The sequence below is a fragment of the Ictalurus furcatus genome, chromosome 17 (assembly GCF_023375685.1).
Source record: "Ictalurus furcatus strain D&B chromosome 17, Billie_1.0, whole genome shotgun sequence".
Lineage (NCBI taxonomy): Eukaryota > Metazoa > Chordata > Actinopteri > Siluriformes > Ictaluridae > Ictalurus > Ictalurus furcatus.
Genome location: NC_071271.1, coordinates 7,836,258 through 7,854,705, shown reverse-complemented (window position 1 = coordinate 7,854,705; position 18,448 = coordinate 7,836,258). Strand labels below are relative to the sequence as shown.

Genomic DNA, 18,448 nt, shown 5'->3' with positions numbered 1-18,448 from the left:
TATTGGCACCCTTGATAAATATGAGCAAAGAAGGCTATGAAAAATGGTCTGTATTGTTTAATCTTTTGATCTTTTGTTTAAAAAAATCAAAGAAATACTCTGCTCTCATGGATATCAAACAATTGCAAACAAAACACAGGTTTCTCAAAAAATAATATCTTTGTTAACAATAGGTGTGCACCCTTTTAGTCAATACTTTGTGCTACCTCCCTTTGCCAAGATAACAGCTCTGAGTCTTCTCCTATAATGCCTGATGAGGTTGGAGAATACATGGCAAGGGATCTGAGACCATTCCTCCATACAGAATCTCTCCAGATCCTTCACTTTTCAAGGTCCATGCTGGTGGACTCTCCTCTTCAGTTCACCCCACAGGTTTTCTATGGGTTTCAGGTCAGGGAATTGGGATGGCCATGGCAGGACCTTGATTTTGTGGTCAGTAAACCATTTTTGTGTTGATTTTGATGCATGTTTTGGATCATCGTCCTGCAGGAAGATCCAACCACGGCCCATTTTAAGCTTTCTGGCAGAAGCAGTCAGGTTTTCATTTAATATCTGTTGATATTTTCAGGCAGAAAAAGAGTCCCAAAACATTAAAGAGCCACCACCATATTTAACTGTGGGCATGAGGTACTTTTACATATGACTACCTCTCTGTGTGCACCAAAACCACCTCTATTTTGGTTTCATCTGACCATAGAACCTGATCCCATTTGAAGTTGCATTAGTGTCTGGCAAACTGAAGACTCTTGAGGTTTTTTTTTTCTTGAAACCCTTCCAAACAACTTGTGGTGATGTAGGTGAATTCAAATTGTAGTTTTGGAGACTTTCTGACCACAAGATGCAACTAACATCTGCAATTCTCCAGCAGTGATCCTTGGAGATTTTTTAGCCACTCGAACCATCCTCCTTACAGTGCTTTGTTACACTATAGATGCACGTCCAATTCCAGGATGAGTCATAACATTTCCAGTTGACTGGAACTTCTTAATTATTGCCCTGATGGGCATTTTTAGTGCTTGTGCTATCTTCTTATAGCCATTTCCCATTTTGTGTAGCTCAACAACCTTTTGCCGTACAGCACAGCTATAGTCCTTGGTCTAACCCATTGTTATGAATGAATAATTTGGCCTATGTGTTACCTCATATACCCCTGTGAAACAGGAAATCATGATTGAACAATTTCCTGTTCCTAGTAACCCAGGTGTACTAAAAAAAAGTTAAAATATAAATGGGATAGTTTGGGTGAGTATGTGCCCATGATTGCCTCAGAATCTTGTTCTTGGTTGACAGGAGTGGAACCTGATGTGGGCTCCTGCTGTTGTAGCCCATCCACCTCAAGGTTTGATGTGTTGTGCATTCTGAGTTGCTTTTCTGCTCACCACGGTTGTAAAGAGTGATTTATATGAGTTACTACAGTATATACTTCCTGGTAGCTCAAAACAGTCTGGCCATCTTCCTCTGACGTCTCTGGCATTTCCACCCACAGAACTTTCACTCATTCACTGTTTGTTTTGTTGCACCATTCTGTGTAAACAGTTTCTGAAATACCCAAAACAGCCCATCTGGTACCAATATCCATGCAGTGGTCAAATACACAGACATTTGTCTTCATTCTAATGTTTGATATGAACATTAGCTGAAGGTCTTGACCTGTATTTGCATGATTTTTTTCATTGCGCTGAAATGATTGGCCACATGATTGGCTGATTACATATGAGTGTGAATGCATGAAGGTGTCGGTGTACAGATGTTTCTAATAAAGTGGATGGTGAGTGTACATGCTCTTAATGGAATGAAATATATAGCAAGACAGCAATTTGGGAAAAAATTCAGGTTCAAAATTGATTTATATTTGTATCAATTTTAAAAAATGTATTCTGGAATAATGAGAATAGTAACACTGTTGAATAATGTAAAATTATTGAGTAAAATGATGCACAAAAAATGTTTGTGGGCTCTTGGCTGTTGAGCTACTGATATAGCTCAGTTTGATTGGAGCTCATGTCCGTGAGATACATAATTGCTGAAATGCAAATATGCTGTCCAGTCATGCACCCTTACCAGATTCAGAGAGTTCATTGACCGAGCTCTCTGCTTATATTGCTATCTTGGATGGCTAAAAATAACACTACGGATTCGTTTCCTGCCGCTTTTTCTACTTTGGCTTCTGTATAGAAGAGGACAAGGGAGCGACGACTTGGGGCAAGAGTCTTATCTGCCTGGCTTAGTGCCATGAGACAGGAGTGGGGAGAGGGTTGAGTGTGTTTCGCTCTTCCCCTTAACAAGGCGTGTGGTATTGCTACAGACCTTATGGGCCAGCTGGAGGTAAACAGTGACACTTTTCCCCTGCTTTTTTCTCTTCCTTAAGCCGAGCTCATGAATTACTCATGGCTCTTGTCTCCTGAAAGATGCAGCATGTTTCAGAACAGCCTGTCCTTGTCCTTGCTTGTTCATGGGTCTTGTGCAAGTTATATTTAATGCAGCAAGTCGATTAGGCAGAGAGTAGGGAAGCGAGAGTGACAGAGTGAGAGTGTGTATGGGTATGATGTGTTTAGAATGCATTTTAGAAGGCATACAGTGGCATACAGTGCAGGTTTGCTAGTGCACTTATGACTTGACTGTCAGACAATAAGTATTAGTAATGGCTGGTGAAACACTCAGTTAGTCCCAGGATTCAGCTCCATCTTTGTGTTCTGTTCAGCAATTAGCAATGAATGTCCCATTGATATTCATTCTAGCAATAAAATTAAAAAATCTATTTTTAAATGCTCAATATATTGTCTTCGCCACTACTGACAAAATAAACAACATTTATTTAAAAAATACATGCAAAGCCACTGAACATGCTTGGGGATAGTGTCTGTGTGTCTGTGTGTGTGTGCGCACAAGTGGGGTGGCAACATCTTAAATGCATTAGCTACCTCCCTTGGCAAGTTAAAGCTGCAGTGTCTTGCCCAGTCACATGTTTTGGTTGCCTGTAATCCTATTTGTAATGAGATAGTTAGCTAGTTAAGTGCATTACAAACTAATACTACAACCCTAATCAAACACACCTGAGCAAGCTAACCAAGGTCTTCAGGATTACTAGAAAATTACAGGCAGGTGAGTTGGAGGTTGGAGCTAAACCCAGCAGATTTGAAGAACCCTGTGATAGATCATGCTGCACTGTTGCAAATATCAAATGAAGAAACATTTTAGACCTCGTTGAAAGCAAAAGCTATTGTATGCCAATCATAAAAACAATTACTGTAAAATACTGTTCATTTTTATTATCTGTTATGTTTGTTACAACTGTTCATTTCTCAAAATGCATGAATAAAGTAGGCTTTCCCACAGATTTCTACTAGCCCTAGCTCTGTAATCAGTGGGATTGCAAACTCAAAATTTTTACAGCAGAATACTACTACAGAGGACTTATTTCTGTATAAATTGTAGGTTTGTATCTGGTCCCCCACCAGAGATATTCAACCCGAAAGAGGGGAATTTTAAAAAACGAGAAGTCTCAAACCTGAAATGTTTCGTATGCACACTAGAGGTATTGGGGGGGGGAATTAAAAATGTGACTGATTGTTCTAGAAGGAGTGCTATATGATAGCTTTTACATTAAAACTTTGTTTTGATAGTCTTCATACATTTCCACATTCCTGGAAGCTCCTGATTCTGCAAAGATCACCGGTCATCCATGTATGCTCATTATTAGTCTTTTAAACATAAACACCAAATGAAAACATAGGAAGTAGAGTTTAACCCTAACTTATGTATCAGGCAATTGCATATAAAAAAGCTAAAAGCCTGGAGACGAGTTCTACTTGTCCCGAGCATGTGGTCTACTGATTTGTCCATTCCTGATGCCAAAATGATGTTATCTCTGTATAATATAATATTGTGGTGCTTAACAGTTTGTGAACTATTTTCTAATTTTCTACATTTCTGCAAAACTATGACCAAAAACATCATCAGATTTTCACATAAGTCTGTAAAGTAGATAAAAAGGGAACCATAATAAGCAAATGAGACACAAATATTATACTTGGTCATTTATTTATTAAGGAAAGTGATCCATTATTACATATCTGTGAGTAGCAAAAATATCTGGTGTGTGACCACCTTGTGCAGGAATAACTGCAACTAAACCGTTTCGGTAACTGTTGATCAGTCCTGCTCATCAGCTTGGAGGAATTTTAGCCCGTTCCTCAGTATAGAACAGCTTCAACTTTGGGATGTTGGCGGGTTTCTTCAGATGAACTTCTTGCTTCAGGTCCTTCCACAACATTTCTATTGGATTAAGGTCAGGTGACTTTGACTTCTCCATTCCAAAACATTAACTTTATTCTTTTTTAAACCACTCCTGGGGATGGTAACAATTGTCTTGAATTTTCTCCATTTGTACACAATCTATCTGACTGTGGATTGGTGGGGTCCAAACCCTTTAGAGATGGGTTTTGTAACCATTTCCACCCTGATGAACATCAACAACTTTTTCTGAGGTCCTCAGAAATCTCCTTCGTTCATTCCACGATACACTTCCATAAGCATGTATCATGAAGATCAGATTCTGATAACTCCCTGTTCTTTACATAAAACAGGATGCTCAGTCACACCTGATTGTCATCCCATTGATTGAAATCACATGACTAGAGGTTCACATACTTTTGCCACTCACAGATATGTAATATTGGATCATTTTCCTCAATAAATAAATGTCCAAGTATAATATTTTTGTTTATTTGTGACATTTTTTAATATCGGAAAACAAGATGGTAACATTTACATGCGACAAATACTGAGTGCTCGTGTTACAGTGAGGGAATCAGCAATTAACAGTAGAGAAAAGACAAGAAGACGTTGACAGCACAAGAAAAAGAACGAAAGAAAGAAGGAAAGAAAGAAAAGAAATTCATTATGATTGTAGGTGCTGGTGTTAATGTGCCGTTTGTACAACCCAAATTCCAAAAAAGTTGGGACACTGTATAATGTAAATAAAAAGAGAATGCAATGATTTGCAAATCTCATAAACCCATATGTTGTTCACAATAGAACATAGAAAACATATCAAATGTTTAAACTGAGTAAATGTACCATTTTAAGAAAAAAAAAGAGGTGATTTAGAATTTTATGGACGCAACACGTCTCCAAAAAGTTGGGACGGGGGCAACAAAAGGCTGGAAAAGTAAGTGTTACTAAAAAGAAACAGCTGGAGGTTAATTGGCAACAGGTTTTAGGTCATATTTGTGCATATATACAGAAAATTCTAAAGGCTTCAGAAACTTTCAAGCACCACTGTATAATTGTAAAACTGGTCAATTATTTTTCATGTCTTGTCATTAGTGAAAGAGCCAGGTTCATGTTGGATTGATCACATAGTATTTTGTCAGGATTAGTAGACATTTTAAATGATCCATTTGGGCCAGAAACAAAAGAGTTAACCATTCTGAGTGTTAGCTTCTTCTCCCCTCAAGGTATTTCAGGGAGAAGGGGTTGCTGAGTAGGACAGACACTGTATCAGAATAGTGCATCCTTCTTTTCCTTCATTTTCCTTGCCTCAGGGTCTGTTGGGTCATCAGCTCAGCTCTCACACACATAGGCACACACACACCCACACCCACACACAAAAACACACCCTAGAGGACTCTTTTTCTTTCTGTGAACATGGTCATAGAGAACAGCCTGAAGAACACGGTGGACACTCAATCAGCAGTGACCACCAACCACAAAGGAATCAGTGGCAAGACTGAATATATATGTTACACTTTAGTGGTTTCATTATTGGCCCTTGTGGCCATGGAAGAGAAAAGACACTTTTTCACTCTAAGCTCATCCTCATCCTCTATTCCTGCTTCACTGCTTCTCACAGTCTTTCGTTAGATTATGGGAAGATCTGATATTAAATAATTCCTGATTGCAGTATAACTATGGGAAATAAATAAATCTGTGTGACTTTGAAACTATTCAGCAAACCGGAGAAGAGATGCAGCGTGAGAAGGGACGTGACAGATTGTGCGTGGCGTACAAGGGCCAGCAGATTCGTGCGAGTTGTGCCGGTGGTGTGCTGTGTGTGTATGTGTTTCACAGTCCACGGGCTGACAGATGACCACTTCAAATGCTGCCGTGCGATCTGACAAATGAACTGCTCAAAGAGACAGTCCCCCTACCATTTGTCCCTGCTGGACAGATTTGAATATTCATACTTTAAAGAGGGAAACTGGCATTCAGAGCTGTCCCTGTGTCCTCCAAAGTATTACTGTGCCCTGAACATCTATATCTGGAAAGAACAAGAAGAAATCATTATGTTCATAGAAGATTTGTGTGGGGAATTATCGAAATCCAAAAACAGAAACAGTGGCATCGCAAAGTCTCAATCGAATAGCCGAGCTTGCTGAATTGGTATCATAATTAAGAACTGAAGTGAGGATTAATGACGCCCGATTCGGTTTCCATTCAGTTTTCATTTGCAAACACTAAATGATTAGATTAAGCTTTGCCATGCTCCATTACGCGGATACAAATCTATACATGGCAGGAGAAGCAATATGGTTGCTAATGTGATGATGATTCCATTCTGGTGTGTGTAAATTGCTGTTTATCTCTGATTGAGATGGTAAGACATTCAGGAGGCGGAGGAGATCGAATGAAGTCTTTTTATTGAGATTTTTTTTTTCAATAAACACACACAGTATTTCCAGGCAACTTCGTAATTGTTTAAATTCAAGGACCCCTCTGAATTGAGTGAAAATCAGGGATAGAACGTTGCAAACTAGGTATGCATGTACCTTTGTTATAGTATTTGATAAAAGGGTTCATTGGAATTGTACTTTTCTAAAATATAATTAAATCATAGTATTTTACTTGAGTTTTAAAAAAAAACCCATTTGCTTCATTTATTTTTTTATCACTGTTACAGAGTAAAATAATCATGCATTTAACCCCAGAAGCCTGTAAGCCAATTAAAGACAGTATGTGAGAATTTTAAACAATTCAATTTCAAGACCCAGTCAAAATTAAGCGGTTTTATGCTGAAAGGCTGCACTTCACATGCCAGATGCTGAGTAGCAGCAGCAATGTCTGAGACAGTGGAGACAAATGAACATCCCCAACCCAATTTATCAGCTATCTTCATTTTTAAACGATTTAAGCCAAAACCTGTGAAGATATCAGCATTTCACAGCTAAACACCCAACCTAGAAACATGTACAGGTACGACATTAGCTAGCTAAGTGTACTAGTTGTTTGATTTTACAGTATGAAAGCTCTGTATTAAAATGAATCTAAGTGCTGCTACCACCTATAAGCAGCGGGATAACAGGACATCTTTGATAGATAGTGAACCATGTAGCTAGAAACTTGTACGAATGAACATGAGCTAGCTAGCTATTTAATGTAACTAGCAAGCTACTGAATCCCCAACAACATTTGTCTATTATCCAGCTAATGTTACTTTTCTTTATGTAATGTTGATAATGAAGGTGTTCACTTCAGCATAGATTACTTGGTTAACGAACATAAGAACATCATATAGAAAATACAACAAATTTCTGATTAGTTGTCTAATTCTAGACATATAAAAAAGTAATTTGTAAAGTAATTACTCAAGTGGTTTTTCCACAGATGACTTATTTACTTTTATTTACTCTTATTTTCTTGATTACTACTTTTACACAAGTAATTCGTGCAGATTTTTCAGGTGCACTTTCATGCTGAGAATCTCCTGTTCTACCACATCCCAGAGGTGTTGTGTTGGATTCAGATCTCGTGACTGGGAAGAACATTGAAAACATTGTCATGTTCACGAAACCAGTTTGAAACGAATTTTGCTTGGTGACATGGAGCATTATCATGCTGGACGTAGCCATTAGATGATGGGTAAATTGTGGCCATGAAGCACATGGTCAGCCACAATACTCAAATAGGCTGTGGCATTCAAGTGATGATTGACTGGTATTAACAGGCCTAAAATGTGCCAAGAAAAGTTTCCCCACATCATTACACCACCTCCACCAGCCTGGACTGCTGACACAAGGTAGGTTGGGTTCAGGGATTCATGCTGTTGGTGCCAAATTATGACCCTACCATGTGCAGAAATCGAGATTCATCAGACCAGGCTACGTTTTTCCAGTCTTCTACTGTCAGTTTTGGTGAGTCTGTGCCCTCTGCAGCTTCATCTTTCTGTTCTTGGCTGACAGAAGTGGAACCCGATGTGGTCTTCTGCTGTTGTAGCCCTTCCGCCTCAAGGTTCGACGTGTTGTACATTCTGAGAGGCTTTTCTGCTCACCACAAATGTACAGAGTGGTTATTTGAGCCTTTCTGTCAGCTTGAACCAGTCTAGCCATTCTCCATTGACCTCACTCATCAACAAGACGTTTCAGTCTGCATAACTCCCGCACAATAGATGTTTTTTCTTTATTGCACCATTCTGTGTAAACTCTAGAGACTGTTGTGTGTGAAAATCCCAGTAGATCAGCAGTTATAGAAATACTCAAACCAGCCCATCTGCCACGAAAAATCATACCATGGTCAAAATCACTAATCACATTTTTTCACCCAGTCTACTGGTTGATGTGATCAGTACCCAAAGCTGCTGGCCTGTATCAGCATGATTTTGTTCATTGCATGATTTTATTTGATTGGCTAATTAGATAATTGCATGAATGGGTAGGTGTACAGGTGTTCCTAATAAAGTGCTCAGTAAATGTATACGGTCTTAAGCAGGAATCACCCATATGTGGACCTTTGGTACCCTTTTTGACAAAAATATTCTTTTTGTTTTAATCGTGGTCATATTTTATGATTGCTTAGCTTCAAATAAATGAGTAAATATGCAGACGTTTCTTTGTAGCCCTTTGCTGTATTAACTTATCTGAGTATCTGAAATCCAAGCTGACCGTTTTTACCTTGTCTGCTCATGTCCCTGATTAGACCATACATGATTAACATGTATTAATCACTTCCAAGACAAAAATCCTTCTTTTTCCTTATTCTTCCACTAAAATACAAGTACCTTTGCCCAACTCTAAACAGCCTTTGATTTCTTCCATTAGTGTGCACTTGTGTGAGGGTTTAAAAAAACCCCAACAAGAATCATGCCATGTTCCACCTCACTCACACCCAGTTATCTTTAAACAGAAAAGCAGTCAGTTTGTGCTTCAGTCACATCAATGCCAATTAGCAAATAACACTAGCAGGACTGTCACCTCATCTAATGGTATTGAAGGTGGTGGTCATGCAGGATTGACTGCAGATTAGTGTCTAGACCATTCACTGTGGATAAAACCAAAGTCTGTCCTTGCATTATTCCCACCCAGATATGCTGGCACAAGAAAACTGTCACAAGAAAATTAATTCAAAGATATGTTTCATGTTGTCTTTAAATAAGTGCACTCAAAAATAAAATGCTGGGTTGTTTTTTCTACCCAAACGCTACGCTGGGTTGAGCCTTTTGGGTCAATTCGTTGGGTTATTTTCTCAGTCTTGGGTAGTTTTTGGGTAGTTTTATGTAACCCAACTGCTGGATTAGTGGCTGGGTCATTTTCACTGATAGTTGAATCAATGCACCCCTCCCTCACCCTGACGCACCAGACCAACTCCTTGGGTCAAATCAACTCAGCACGGACTGTTGTATTCATCTCAGGTGGAGGTAGCGGTTTTCACACGGACAGACTTTTAGATTTATTTGGAGAAACAAGGTTCGTATCAATGTATTTATCCATAAAACCATTACTGTACACTAGAATAACAGTGATAACAGTCCAGTTTACATGTCACTAAATGCACCGCTAGCTTCATTCGCTTTGGCTTACTTGTTTGTAAGCCATAACATTAAAACCACCTGCCTAATATTGTGTAGGTCCCCCTTGTGCTACCAAAACAGCTCTGAACCGTCGAGCCATGAAATCCACAAGGACTGTGAAGGTGTGCTATGGTATCTGGCACCAAGATGTTAGTAGCAGATCCATTAAGTCCTGTAAGTTGCGAGGTGGAGCCTCTATGGATCGGACTCGTTTGTCCAGCACATTCCACAATTGGATTGAGATCTGGGGAAATTTGGAGGCCAAGTCAACACCGTGAATTCTTTGTCATGTTCCTCAAACCTTTCCTGAACAATTTTTGCCTTCTTCCCATAGTGCAGCCTGGTGCCATCTCTTCCTCAAGTAAGAGATATGTGTCTAAGGATTAAGGATTAAATGCAACCTTATTTTTTCAGAAAGGCTCAAAGTTTGGTGCAATTGGATTTATATATTTAAAAAATTATGTACTGTAGGGAGTTAGCTCGGGGGAAGGGCAGAGCACAGACCCACAAGAGACAGATTGCAGTCACAATGGGTGTTTTTATTTATCTTGGTGTGAGCTGTCCGTCGTGAGGGGGCGAGGGTGTGTGAGTGCGTGGGGTTTCGTGGGGGTGTGGCTGTCGTGTGACCTTCTCGAGGGCGTGTCGGGGTTCCCGAGACGAGGGCGTGGGTCTCCCGTGCCGTCATCCACCGGCGCGTGCGATCTCACCACCCGGCGGTCTCGTCCGCGCTCGCACCTTTGGGGAGAGAAGGAGAGAGAGAGAGAGAGAGATTAGCGGTCGGAGTGAATCAATCTTGCCGTCGTGCTCAATGTTAGCGCACCTGTATGTCGCTGAAGAGCTCGCACGGAGTCTGTCTCTTCGCCGGCGTTTCCTCTTCTCCCGTACGGCCGGAAGCGCGCCCTTTTATCCTCCTCCTTCGTCGCCTGAGTGGTGGAATTTTCCCGACGAATTCCCCAATCGCCGGCCGGTGTAGCGTCAACGGTCCCGCCCCACCGTGACGGTCCTTCCGGCTGATGGTGTGTTTGGCCCGAGGCTGTCCGCTTCGTGCCGGTGCGGCAGTTGGGGAAGGAGCGACTTTCTTATTATGCGCGCCGGCTGTCGGTCCGTCGCGACAGTACCCCCCCTCAGCTCCGAGCCTACTGCCGCTCGGTGGTGGGCCCAGAGTGCGTCTCTTCGCGAGAGCCCATCTGCGTTACCATGTTGGGCCCCCGCCCAGTGCTTAACCTGGAACGAGAAATCTTGTAAGGCGAGAAACCAGCGTGTTACCCGGGCGTTTGTGTCTTTGGCTTTGGCCATCCACTGCAGGGGGGCGTGGTCCGTTACGAGGACGAAGTGCCGGCCAGCCAGGTAGTACCGCAGCTCCTCGATGGCCCACTTTATTGCCAGGGCCTCTCACTCGACGGCTGCGTATTTCTTCTCAGCAGGGGACAACTTCCGGCTGATATAGAGGACCGGGTGTTCTTCCCCATCGAAGGTTTGCGAGAGGACGGCGCCAAGCCCGGTCTCGGACTCATCAGTGTGCACGGTGAATGGGAGGTCGAAATCCGGATTGCGCAGTACCAGTGCGCTGGTGAGGGCCCCTTTCAGGGCTTGGAAGGCCCTCTCTGCGTCGGCTGACCACCTGACCCGGTCTGGCTGGCCCTTCTTGGTGAGATCTGAGAGGGGGGAAGCTACAGCAGAGAAGTTAGGCACGAACCTCCGGTAGTACCCCGCCAACCCCAAGAAGGCACGTACCTGTTTCTTTGATGTTGGTCGAGGGTAGTCCCTTACGGCCTCGATTTTCTTCGTCTGTGGTTTCAGCATTCCCCAGCCAATGCGGTATCCCAGGTACTGGGCCTCGGTCAGCCCTAGGTGGCACTTCTTGGGGTTGGCCATCAGGCCGGCCTCCTGGAGCGCCTTCAGGACCTCCCTGAGATGGAACAGGTGGTCGGCCCATGTGGAGGAGTGGATGACTACGTCGTCCAGGTAGGCAGCTGCAAACATGCGGTGGGGCCGCAGGAGGATGTCCATCAACCGCTGGAACGTAGCGGGTGCCCCGTGTAGCCCAAAGGGGAGAACCCGGCACTGCCAGTGGCCGGTGGCCGTGCTAAAGGCCGTCTTGGGTCTGGCCTCCGGTGCTAGCGCAACTTGCCAGTAGCCCTTGGTCAGGTCCAAGGTAGATATGAACCGGGCCCTCCCCAGCCTCTCGACGAGGTCATCCACTCTGGGGAGGTGGTAGCTGTCGAACTCCGACACCTGGTTCAGCCTCCGGAAGTCGTTGCACAGCCGCATGCTCCCGTCCGGCTTCGGCACGACGACGATGGGGCTGGACCAGGGGCTGCTGGACTACTCTATGATGTGGTCCCGTAGCATCCGACTAATTTCCTCCTCAATGGCTTTGCGTCGGGCCTCTGGGACACGGTAGGGCCTTTGTCTCACCACTACGCCGGGAGGAGTTTTGATCTCGTGCTGGACCAGCTGGGTCATCCCCGGGGAGGCCGAAAACACATCCGAGAACTGGTCTATCAGCTCAGTGAGCTCCTGTCTCTGGGCGGGGGTGAGGTCCTCCCCTAAACCGACCAAGGTACGCTTGCCATGGTCCGAGTCCCGAGCCGCGTATGCCGACACTACTGGGGCCGGTTCTACCCACTTCTTCAGCGGGTTCACGTGGTAGAGCTTCTCCTCCGCGCGCTTATCGGGTCGTTGCAGGCGGTAGTTGACCGGGCCCCGGCGTTCGCGGACTGTATATGGGCCTTGCCACCGGGCCAGGAACTTACAGGCACTGCTGGGCACTAACAGGAGGACCCGGTCCCCCGGCTGGAATTCTCGGGGTTGCGCTGGGCGGTTGTATACCTTTCTCTGCTCCTCCTGCGCATGTGCTCCCAGACTATTGGAGCTACCCGGTCGATTCTCGCTTGCATCTCCTGCACATATTCGATGACTGAGCAGAAGGGGGACTCTGGCGAGTCCTCCAGGTGCGGGGGCGGGACTGGCGGTCGGCCCGGGGGCCAGGGGCCCCAAGGGGCCGGTCGAGGGGCTGCTGCTCATCTTGGCCGAGCTCCAGGGTGGCCATGGTTCACTCCAGGGCCGTTAGGAGCTCCTGGGGCGTAGTCGGTGCGTGCGCCCCCACGGCCTGGCGTTCTGTCCGGGGTAATGCCCTCAGAAAACGGTCGACAGTCACTTTTTCCGCCACCTCCGCGGCGGTATGCCGATCCGGCCGGAGCCACCTTTTGGTTATCCGGATGAGGGTGTTCAGCTGGCCGCGTGGTCGGGCCCCCGGTCGATAAGCCCAGCGATGGAACTCTGTCGCCGCCTGGTAGGGGGTTCGCCCACACCATGCCAGGACTCCCTCCTTCATTGCCGTGTAGTCGGCAGCTTCCTCTGGCTCAAGGGCATAGTAGGCCGTCCGTGCCTCTCCCGTGAGCACTGGGCCGAGGGCGCGAGGCCAGTCGTCACGATCTCATCCCTCCCGGCGGGCAATACCCTCAAAGGCCTCGAAGTACGCCTCAAGATCTTCTTCGGGGCCGAGGGCAGGAAGCAGGCGGCGGATCTCACGGGCCGGGTCGGGGAGGGGCACGGAGGCTGCGGGGGTCTCAGTCCTCAGGCCAATCAGCGCCTGGGTTGTGACCTGAAGGCTCTCGGCGAGCTGTTGCGTCACGGCTTGCTGCTGGATGCTAGTCTCCAGCAGGTGTTGCAGTGTGGGATCCATGGGGTTTTTTTTCCTTTTTTTTTTTTCTCCCTCCTTTTTTGTGCTTGTTTGTAGGCGAGTCTGTACTCTATGCCCGCATCCTCCACCAGTGTAGGGAGTTAGCTCGGGGGAAGGGCAGAGTACAGACCCACAAGAGACAGATTGCAGTCACAATGGGTGTTTTTATTTATCTTGGTGTGAGCTGTCCGTCGTGAGGGGGCGAGGGTGTGTGAGTGCATGGGGTTTCGTGGGGGTGTGGCTGTCGTGTGACCTTCTCGAGGGCGTGTCGGGGTTCCCGAGACGAGGGCGTGGGTCTCCCGTGCCGTCATCCACTGGTGCGTGCGATCTCACCACCTGGCGGTCTCGTCCGCGCTCGCACCTTCGGGGAGAGAAGGAGAGAGAGAGAGAGAGAGAGAGATTAGCGGTCGGAGTGAATCAATCTTGCCGTCATGCTCAATGTTAGCGCGCCTGTATGCCGCTGGAGAGCTCGCATGGAGTCTGTCTCTTCACCGGCGTTTCCTCTTCTCCCGTACGGCCGGAAGCGCGTCCTTTTATCCTCCTCCTTCGTCGCCTGAGTGGTGGAATTTTCCCGACGAACTCCCCAATCGCCGGCCGGTGTAGCGTCAACGGTCCCGCCCCACCATGACGGTCCTTCCGGCTGATGGTGTGTTTGGCCCGAGGCTGTCCGCTTCGTGCCGGTGCGGCAGTTGGGGAAGGAGCGACTTTCTTATTATGCGCGCCGGCTGTCGGTCCGTCGCGACAGTACATTTAGGTTTTATATTTTTATTCATAAAAATAAAACTTGGGTTAAAACCTAATCTTTGTTGGTGCATCCCAAACATGGAAAGTAACAAAGTAAAAGTTTTACGAGTTTACAAGTTTAATTTTGCAATCCTGCTAGTGTTGCTGCTTGCAAGTGCTTTTACTTACTACATTTCAAAAGTAATATCGCAAACATTAAATCACTACATTTCTTTATAATCAGTCCTTTGTAAGGTCATAATGTGATTTTAACATCAGACATCTTCAACGATCTAGTTGATCTAAACACCTGTGAATTTTATGAATCCATGTACTTTCAGCAAATTTAAGACTTTATTTATATATATATATAGATAGATATATTAGTTGAATTTGATTGAAGAATTTGATTCTGAACTTCAGTTTCTATAGAGATTTCTTCTGATGAGTAATTGCACTTTTACACACTAGATTTCGGTACTTTTACCACCTTTGGTGCAATCGACTGTAAGTGTTTTAGTATTTTGGATGTCCCTTAAAATGTCTGACATACCATTATGAACACTAACTAGAGATGATTCATATGTTGGAGACGAACAAATAGTACATACAGGTGAAACTGATAATGGGGGACATGAGCCAGGAAGAGCCAGAGCAGGAGTGAACAGGAACACAAGAAGGTGCTGCGACAGCTCTATCAGGAGGAGACTAATGGCAGGCAGTTGTGTGTGTGTGTATGTGTGTGTGTATGTGTGTGTGTATGTGTGTATGTGTGTGTGTGTATGTGTGTGTATGTGTGTGTGTGTGTGTGTGTGTGTGTGTGTGTGTGTGAAGCATTTCAGCTCCAGAGAGTTTCTATTCTTTGATGTGAGCACCCTTAGACTCCAGCCACAGGGCACAGGACATGCTTTTAATCTGTCACTCATTCACGCGGGATTCATAGTTTCCATGGCATTTCCGTGTCTTATCTTATCTGTAATGCTCTTAGATGCTGTTAACAGTACAGGTGATACTTCAGTCAGCATTTATTTCAGCATTTCTTTAGAAGAGGCTTTCTTTTGCTTCACTTTGTTCCTTTTCAGGAACTGAAACAGTGCCGTGTCTCTTGCTTTGTCTGGAAAAGTTTGTTCGAAAAGCATGTGTACAATCATGAAAAGAGCACATTATTGCTAAGCTCTGTGGGCAGAAGGACCAAGTAGCCCGAGGCCACAGGGAGCCAAAAAGAAAAAACAGCCATCGCTTTATCATAGCACAAGAAAGGTAGTGCATATTCTCATTTTTTTTCTAATCTATCTGTTTTATGCTGTAGATCTATCTTTATTAAGAGACATCAAGGAGAGTGTAATGTTCTACCTGTCTCTCTCTCTCTCTCTCTCTCTCTCTCTCTCTCTCTCTAATAGCCCTGAGAGATGATTTCCGCCAGGCCCCGAGTGATGTGGTGGTTGCTGCCGGTGAACCTGCCGTGCTGGAGTGCATCCCACCACGCGGTCATCCAGAGCCCAGCATCTCCTGGAAGAGGAACAACGTCCGAGTGAGCGACAAAGACAGCAGGATCTCTGTGAGTCTCCAGCAATCTATTGATTAGAGCCTGAGGGAATTAGGGGAGGAAGAAATAATGCTGGAGGAAGAGAGCGCTGATTGTAAAGTGCTTATTAGAGCTTGACCTCTGATCTGATATGACCTCATCAGCTGGCTCCCAGTGCAGTCAGGATTATCTCACAGTATGTGCATCAGCAGCTTTAGCAACCACTTGTGCCTTCTTAAAATGAGATTGCTTTGGGCAGGTGTTATTGTCATTACTGATGTAGATATGCATCCAAATCAGGAAGCAAATTGCTTTGAGAAGAAAGAGGACTGATTGATGTTCCTGAGCTCTTTGTCAATTCTAAGAGGGTAGTGAAAATGTAACTGTCAGCAAGCAGCAGAAGTGTGATTGCTTTGCGGTGTCGCAGATGCGCGGTGGCAAGCTGATGATCTCACACACCCGGAAGAGTGATGCAGGCATGTACGTGTGCGTAGGCTCCAACATGGTGGGAGAGAGGGACAGCGATCCGGCTGAGCTGGTGGTTTTCGGTGAGGCATTCGCTCCTTGTATTTCTGTTACGTGAAAGTGAGGGTCAAAATATGATTGGATGTCTGTGTGTGTGTGTGTGAGCAGAGAGACCGGTGTTCATCCGTAGGCCAGTGAATCAAATAGTGCTGGCAGATGAAACAGTGGACTTCCTGTGCGAGGTCCATGGAGATCCAGCTCCCACCATCCGTTGGAGGCGTGAAGGGGGAGAGCTGCCTCGAGCCAGGTCAGAAACAAGTCATAAGTCTCTTAGAGCACCCTAAAAACCTGTATTCAAGAAAAGGATTGGACTCATTACTCATGTGATTCCTCTAAGGTGACATATTGGGTTTTTTTTTTTAAATAAGGTGTGGCCACAAATATATATTTCAAAGGCACAGAACAAAAAGTGTCTCGTGGAAAGATTATTAGATCGTGGCCATGAGATACCAAAGTCTTGGCCACAAATTGTGTAACTTGAGACCACATCTTAATATGTTGTGGGAACATTATACTTAATACATGGCTTTCAGTTAATTATTTTATTTAAAAATAATTATTTATTTTATTTGATTAAAGAAGGTGACGCATGCTAATGGTACAGTTCTGTGAAAAAGTATTTTCTTCTGTTTTTGTGTATAGCTTGTACTAAATGGTTTCAGAAATTAAAACAAAATCTAAGATAGAACAAAGGCAACCTGAGTAAACACAAAATACATTTTTTAAATGATAATGTTGTTTACTGAAGCAAAAAAGTTATCCAATACCAACTGGGCCTGTGTGAAAATGTATTTGCCCCCATAGTTACAAATTCCCCAAATCTATGAAACTGCATTCATAATGGGGTTCAGCTGGGCTAGACACAACCAGGCCTGATTACTACAAACCCTGTTCAATCACATCAACACTTAAATAGAACTTTTTCAACAGCATGAAGTTGGTTAAAAGGTCCTACCCAGTAACACACTATGCCAAAGTTGAAAGAAATTCCAGAAATGATTAGGAAGGAGGTTATTGAAATACATCACTTTGGGAAGGGTTACAAAGCTATTTCAAAGGCTCTGGGACTCCAAAGAACCACAATGAGAACCATTATCTCCAAATGGAAAAACTCAGCACAGTAGTGAACCTTTCCAGAAGTAGCCGACCTTCCAAAATTCCTCCAAGAGCACAGCAACGACTCATCCAGGAGGTCACAAAAAACCCAAGGACATTATCAATGGAACTACAGGCCTCTCTTACATAAATAAAGGTCACTGTTCATGACTCCACTATCAGAAAGACACTGGGCAAAAATTGCATCCATAGAAGAGTGGCAAGGTGAAAACCACTGCTAACCCAGAAGAACATTTAAGGCTCGTCTGAATTTTGTCAGAACACAACTTGATGATCTTCAAATCTTTTGGGAGAATGTTCTGTGGTTGATGAGTCGAACTGTTTGGAAGACAGGGGTCCCGTTACATCTGGTGTAAACCAAACACTGAATTCCACAAAAAGAACATCATACCTACAATCAAGCATGGTGGTGGAAGAGTGATGGTGTGGGGATGCTTTGCTGCTTCAGGGTCTGGACAATTTGCAATAATTGAGGGAAACATGAATTCTGCTCTCTACCAGAAAATCCTAAAGGAGAATGTCCGGTCTATGCAGCAAGAAAATGATACAAAGCATAGGAGTAAATCCTAGTCCCTAGAAGTGAAAGACTGATCTCCAGTTATCGGAAGCGTTTGGTTGCAGTTATTCCTGCTAAAGGTGGCACAACGAGATTTTAAGTTTAAGGGGGCAATTCATTTTTCATATTGGTGATAGCTGTTGGGTAGCTTTTTTTGCTTCAATGAAAAAATTTAAAAAATAAAATCTGTATTGTGTTTACTCAAGTTGCCTTTGTTTTATGTTGTATTTTGTTTGAAGATATAAAACTATTTATGAGATGTACACAAAAACAGAAGAAATCAGGATGGGGCAAATACTTTTTCACTGTATATCTGAATGTTACACATGTAATAAAGATAAATAATAATTTAATAAAGATAGTGAGCGTTAGTTGTCATGGGGAAGCAAATTTCAATAATCAAAACACTTGAGATGTTGGCCACTGCCAAATATCTGGCTTGTCACTTTAATTATTCTAAAAGTAATTATTTATTCTTTGATGGAGAACCGTTAGGAGCGTACCTGTATAATTGCCTGTAATTAATTCATCCTG

The 18,448-nt window shown here is 44.1% G+C and overlaps 1 protein-coding gene across 1 annotated transcript in view; it reads left to right on the top strand.

The window, feature by feature from the left end:
• LOC128621707 (roundabout homolog 2-like) overlaps nt 1–18,448 on the top strand; it is an 82,986-nt gene that overhangs the window by 19,880 nt on the left and 44,658 nt on the right. The window contains exons 3-5 of the mRNA XM_053647663.1: nt 15,593–15,750; nt 16,145–16,265; nt 16,351–16,489. Coding sequence (XP_053503638.1) covers nt 15,593–15,750; nt 16,145–16,265; nt 16,351–16,489 — 418 coding nt within the window. The remainder of the gene's footprint in view (nt 1–15,592; nt 15,751–16,144; nt 16,266–16,350; nt 16,490–18,448) is intronic.